We start from the raw sequence: 6384 nt of genomic DNA on the forward strand, positions 1-6384 counted from the left end.
TGTCCCTATGCTTTCCTCAAGTCAATACTGTAGAACCCAGTCAAATTATTAGGCTTGGTTCCCTAAACCCTGTGGAAATGAAAGTTTGCAAACCAACTCTGGAGAGATATAACTGCATGATTGCTGCCCTGCTTCTCCTGATCACTGGATCTTTTACTTTAAAGTACTAGTTATCAGTTCTGCTGGTGGGCTGCAGGTGTGTGAAGTGACCCTTCCTTCACTTTGAACCCACTGTTGGGAACCATCTGGATGAGAATGGTTAAAGTTCTGTTCAATATGTCACTGCCACACTTATTTTTATACCTTCACATTCTACCAGCTGGAGTGGAAAACTCAATTTAATATAAAAATAAAATTACACAAGGAATACTGCACCTGGCATATTTTTTGAAGTTGTTTGGTTTTTTGTTTTGTTTTTTAAACAGCTTGTCTCTGTCTTGGATTGGAACATATCATTAGTCTAGACAGTTAATAAAAACATGATGTATTCTAATGTCTGGTGCCCTCCTGTGGCAAGAGATCCTAATTACAGGGGAGAGTTTAAAATGAGAAGGGATTTCTTAGGTCCCTGCTGCATGTTCAAATTAAAGCTGGATAGAAACCAGCCGTAGAGTTGTTACACACTTTTGGGCACTAACTTTGTAGCTGCTTGGGGTTTTTTTTATAGCTGGATAGTCATTTTTACAGAGTAATAATTACTTTGCATGTATGGCTCATATAAATGTATTGTGCAATTAACCAGTAAACATAATACATGCAACATGTAGCAAGGGCCTTAAAGTGATCTCTTTTACTGGACCAACTATGTTGCATTTAAAAAAAAATAAAACACGCTTTTGAATGCAAGGCACTCTTTAGACCTAAGGTAGAATGCATTTGAAAGCTTGTTATCTCAACTATGCAGTTGGTCTAATAAAGAATATTACCCTAAGAAATCCTTGCCTCTTGCATAATTTCTGGAAGATCACAGATACATCACTCTTATAACTGAAAATGGGTTTTACATATGAGAAGTATTGATAAGTGATGGGAAGAGAAGTAGGCAAGTGAAGAAGTGAGACACAAAATGCATTTATGAGATCGTTCAGTCCCCTCTCTACATTTCCAAGCACCTGGAGAAGAAGGTGATTAGGAGGAGTCAGAACAGATTCACCAAGGGCAAGTAGGGCCTGACAAACTTCATTGCCGCCTTTGTTGAAATGATGACTGGTTTTGTGGATGTGGGAAGAGCAGTGGACATTACGGTTGTGCAAAGCTTTGACAGCTGTTTCATGTTGATGCTGTTTTGACTCGTTTCAAGCTCAAAATACCAAAATTGAAACAAAGGGCTTTGAAATAGTCTCGAAATGAAATGAAGCCAGTCAAAAAGTTTCAAATTTTGAAACAGCAGCCAGATGTTGGGAGGCAGGAGAGAGCCAGGGCTGCACTTCGAGCAGCTCTGCAGTCCCATGTGGTGCAGCCTGAGGGAGAGCACAGCCCTAGCTCTCCCCACCTCCTGCATGTGCTCTGATCATCTCCACCAGCCTCATGGAGCTCAGCCTGGTGGCAGAAGGCAGGCAGAGCCAGTGCCGCACTCTGCCTCCTGCCATTGGACTTAGTTCCATGGGGCTGCGAGCTGCTGAGACTGGTGGACGGAGGTGGAGTGCAGCCTCAGTACTGCGCCCTGCCTTCCCTCCACTGGGCTGCGAGCTGCTAGGTGCTGAACCTGGTGGAGGGAGGTGGAGCCCAGCCTCCCTCCACCAGGCTCAGGTCCCAGCACCAGTGGCAGCCTCCTGCCCACACCCCCGGGGAGGGCTGTGGGGCTCTGCTGGACTCCCCAGGGGGTGCGGGCCCCTGATCTGCCTGCAATCACAGGAGGCTGCTCCTCCTCCAGTTTCATGCTTCCCTGTTATAGCCTATGGTGTAACGTGTAAAATGATGAAACAAAAAGTGCTTTTGAAACTAAACTAAATGAAACAAAACACTGTTTCATATAAACGGTAGTGGAATGGTGCTGTTTCACACAGTCCTAATGGACATGATATACCTTGACTTTAGCAAGGCTTCTGATACAGTCTCCCACAACATTCTTGCAAATGGAGGTGCCGATTCCATAGGTGCTCCAGCTCTATAGCACACACTGAAAAAAATTTGTGGGTGCTCAGCACCCACACAGCCAGATTTGCAGATGTTAAGAAAACAAACAAACAAACAACCCCCCCCCCCCAGACTTTACCAGCAGAAGCAATGTGTTACTTCAACCTGGTTCTACATCATCTGTAAAGCCTGGATGCTTCAGCAGGGTTTTTGGCACTTTCAGCTAAAGCCCATTCAGTCAGCTATTCGATAAAATTGCCCAATCTTTACAGATGCTAGTGTAGGAATGCTATTCCTTACGATATGAGCCAACAATGCACAAAGAAGGTTAACAGCATATTGGGCTGCATTAATAGGAGTGCTGCCAGCAGCTGGAGGAAAGTGATTCTTCCTCTCTGTTAGGCACTGGTAAGGCTGAGTCTGGAGTACTGTGCCCAGTTTTGGGCCCCACTGTAGAAAGGATGTGGACAAGTTAGAGAGAGCCCAGCAGAGAGCAATGAAAGTGGTTCCAGAACTGGGACACATGACTTCTGAGGAGAGGCTGAGGCAACAGGGTCTATTTAGTCTGCAGAAGAGAAAACCAAGGGGAGATATAACAGCAGCCAAAGAGGATGGAGTGAGACTTCTCAGTGGTGGCAGATGATAGAACAAGCAGCAATGGTCTAACATTACAGCAAGGGAAGTTTAAGTTAGATACTAGGAAAAACCTCTCACTAGGAGGGTAGTAAAGCATTGGAACAGGTTACCCAGAGAGCCAGTGGAATCTCCATTCTCTTTTAAGTTTTTAAGACCCAGGTAGATAAAGCCATGGCTGGGATGATGTAGCAACGTAAGTAACAAACTCCCCAAACAATGTCTCGAAATGTAACCGCTCCTGTTAAAATCCTGCCCAAAGAAAGGTCTCACAAGGCCCTGACGGGCCCCAGGAGAAGCAGAGCTGAGAACCGCAGTGGTTCTGCCGGGCAGGCCGTTCTTACAGGAACTTCATCTCCGCTGTCTTTACGGCCCATGATGGGAGAGATAAAACGCACGTGTCGGGCAATCGGCCCGGCGGAGGGGTGGAGCTCCAGCCCCGAATACCAGCCCGCTCCCACCGACCTGTTGGAACGCCCACTCTTCTCGCGTCAGCGCCTCAGCCAATCAACGCCTCTCTGCACCCCGCCCTCTCCTCTGTTTGGTCAATCGCCATCCAGCGGGTTTTCCCCCCCTCCAACTTTAGCCAATGGTGAGCTGGTTGCCACGGCAACGGCGCAGAGCGCTTAGCCAATGGGGTGAGCAGAAATTGTTGCCGGTCTCCCAGTCTGGATCCCCGTAGCCACTGGCCGCGGAGCCGCGATGGTGAGAGCGGAGCTGGGCCGGGCCGCCGCCGCGCTCGGGATCTGGGGCCTGAGGACAGCAGCGCCGGGGCCGTCACTCGTGGGCCACCCCCGGGGGGCGGCCGCTCTAAGGCTACACCTCGCTGCAAACGCCCCCCGCGCCTGCTGGCCGGGTCCGGCCCCGCCCCCGCGCCCCGGGTCCCTGCACTGCCCCTTCGTGGCCCAGGAAAGCAGGCAGGGAAGGGTTGACCGACCCGCCTGCCGCTCTTCTTGGCTGAGCCCACCAGAGAGCCGGGCAGCTGCAGCTGGGTGGCAGGTGAATCCCTCCCTGCCTGCGCCTTCAGACAGACGGGCTGGGCAGCCGCAGCGAGCAGGGAGCAGGGCCGGACCCGGGGTGCCCGGGGCGGCGGGTCCAGTCCAGGCTGGCGGGGAGGAGGTGCAGGTGGGGTGCCTGCCGGTTAATGTGAGCTGGGTAACAAATATCAGAGAGAATCCTGCCCTGGAATGATGTCACTTTGAGCCACCTAGTTTCAGGTGTTCATATGCAGACAATCCTCCAGGGGTTAAGGAGCTGCCCAAAATTACCATGTAACAAGGCCCTAATACCATGTAACAAGGTGCCCCCTAGGTTTAGTATCTGGGATTTGGTGAACAGCAGTTTCCTGTTAACGTGGCCCACACCCTTCATGATTGCACCTCTGTCATATCCCCCTTCAGCCTTCTTCTTTCCATGCAGAAGGGTCTGAGCTTTAGTCTCTCCCGATCTATATGGCAGCTCCTCCAGGCATCTGATCATTTTGCATGCCCATCTCTGTACTTTTGTAATTCAGTGACATCCTTTTCAAGATGTAGGGAGCAGAACAGCACACAGCATTTGTGATCTGATACTGCCTACACTATTCAGGATTAAAAAAAATTGAGAACAGAGGGCTCTTCAATCCAACTGACAAAGGTAGAACAAGAAGTCTGTGTCTTACTGCATTGCCTCTGCTGCAGCCCTGGCTCACCATAGGTTAGAGGAACAATGTTGCATTTGAAAGCTTGTCTAATGCTTTTGAATGTAACCTTGTTGGTCCATAAGAGATATCACGCTAAGAAATTCTTTCACTTTTTAAACCCTCTCTCCACACAAATCATTGCAGTTATTCTTTCACTAATGTTTTAAGGCTTCCAGCTTCAAGAAACCATCAGCAGGGACAGTTTACCAGAGGAAGAAGGCAGCCCCCAAGCTGGTACTCACTGAAGAACAGAAACAACAGTTCCGAGAAGCCTTTGATTTGCTGGATACCGATGGCACTGGCACGATCGATGTTAAAGACTTGAAGGCAAGGTCTTTACCAAGAAATCACAAGTAATTAGGTCTTCATGGAAGGGCCTAAATCATCAGAGAGCATAATATGTCTGTACCATCGTGTTTAAGGCTAAATAACTGTTTCAAGCCACTCTGAAGTTCAGGCTTTCTCTCAGTTCTATTCTCCTTGCACTTAGGCCCGCTCACCTGCTCACTAACTTTCCTTATGGTTTCCTCTCCTGTTCCCATGTGACTCTTGAAGGCAGTAGCATAACAAGGGGTAGGCAAGCTGGGTACCAGCCTGAGGTGCCCATTTATATGGGCACCAGAAGGGTGGCTCTCCAGGGAGTCTACGGTGCTGTAACAGCAGCGCCAACCAGGGCCAGATTACTCTGCACCAGCAGCAGCTTTGAGTCCCTGGGGCAGATAAGACTAACTACCCCATTTCCCTGCTCTCTGGCACTTGGCACTTCTTCCCCTCACTCCCCATGCTGATTTTTGCCATGGGTTAAAAACTTGATCTCTGCTTGATGGCATAACAGACCAAGCCTAGTCAGGAGCATGGATCCAGGGGCTTCATCAGCTCCTTGGATCTGAGGTAGAATCTATGGACACTCACAGTGCCATCATGCAAACAGTCTTATTTCCTGATCCAGCTAAGGATCTTTTCTGCTGTGCCCCATTTCCTGCATAAAGTTAATATATAACATTGATGCTCAACCTTTTGGCCTCTCAGGTCAAATGAATTCTGAAGGGCTGGTCTGTGGGCCAGATTGGAGTGGAGCCCATGTCACAGGATCAAGCCTGCATGCCTGGATCCAGACTACACTACCCTCACCTGGCCCTGCATTCTGGGATTGGGGCCCTGGGAACCTGCACCACTTCCTCCTAGCCCCCTATGCCGGAATTGGGGCCCCAGACGGTGTGCTGCCTCTGCCCGGCCCCACATGCAGGGATCAGGGCCTTGGGATCCTGTGCTGCCTCTGCTGATCTCCAGGTGCCAAGATTGGAGCCCTGGGGCACTCTGCCACCTGGCCCAGCGTGCTGTGTTCAGGTCCCCAGGATCTTGTACTGCCTCCACCTGGCCCTGCATGCAGGGATTGGGCTCTGGGGCCCTGAGCCAGCTCCTCCCAGCCCCTCTGCCATGTTCAGGGCCCTGGGATCCCATGCCAGCTCCACCTCGGATTGGGCTCTATGGCCAGTGCCACCGTCACTGCACACTGGGATTAGGCCATGTACTGCCCTGCATGTGGGATTTAGTGCGCAAAGCCACAAATCCATGAGGAGCGCTGTGGGCTGGATAGCAAGGCACTGGAGCTGAATCTGGCCCACAGGCCAGTGGTTGAACACCCCTGATCTATATAGCAGGAATTTAATTCAGAGGTTCTGAGAAGTCAGGTGTAGCTGTATAGTGGTATGTGCATTCATTTTCTCTGCCTATGTACATAGCCCATACTGATAGAAAAAAAGAGGCTATCATAGCTTTTATGACTCTCAGGCTATTCCTTAGCCTAGTTCATAGAGTCCTGAATTATAGAGGTGCCTTGTTGGACCTAGTGCTGGCCACGGGTGATGACCTGGTGAGGAGGCTGCGGGTGCTCAACCACCTGGGCAACAGCAATCATCGCCTGCTGGAATTCACCATCCAGCGCAAGGTGGCAAAGGCATGCAGTAAGGCAGCGGCCCTAGATTTTAGGAGGG

The 6384-nt window shown here is 50.2% G+C and overlaps 1 protein-coding gene across 1 annotated transcript in view; it reads left to right on the plus strand.

The window, feature by feature from the left end:
- The first annotated feature begins 3328 nt into the window (after positions 1-3328).
- Positions 3329-6384, plus strand: part of LOC109313659 (centrin-1-like) — a 12543-nt gene continuing 9487 nt past the window's right edge. Inside the window, exons 1-2 of the mRNA XM_019540323.1 lie at positions 3329-3414; positions 4559-4717. Of these exons, the coding sequence (XP_019395868.1) occupies positions 3412-3414; positions 4559-4717 (162 nt within the window). The 5' untranslated portion in view covers positions 3329-3411. The remainder of the gene's footprint in view (positions 3415-4558; positions 4718-6384) is intronic.

Source organism: Crocodylus porosus, unplaced genomic scaffold (genome assembly GCF_001723895.1).
Source record: "Crocodylus porosus isolate Cpor-Errol unplaced genomic scaffold, CroPor_comp1, whole genome shotgun sequence".
Lineage (NCBI taxonomy): Eukaryota > Metazoa > Chordata > Crocodylia > Crocodylidae > Crocodylus > Crocodylus porosus.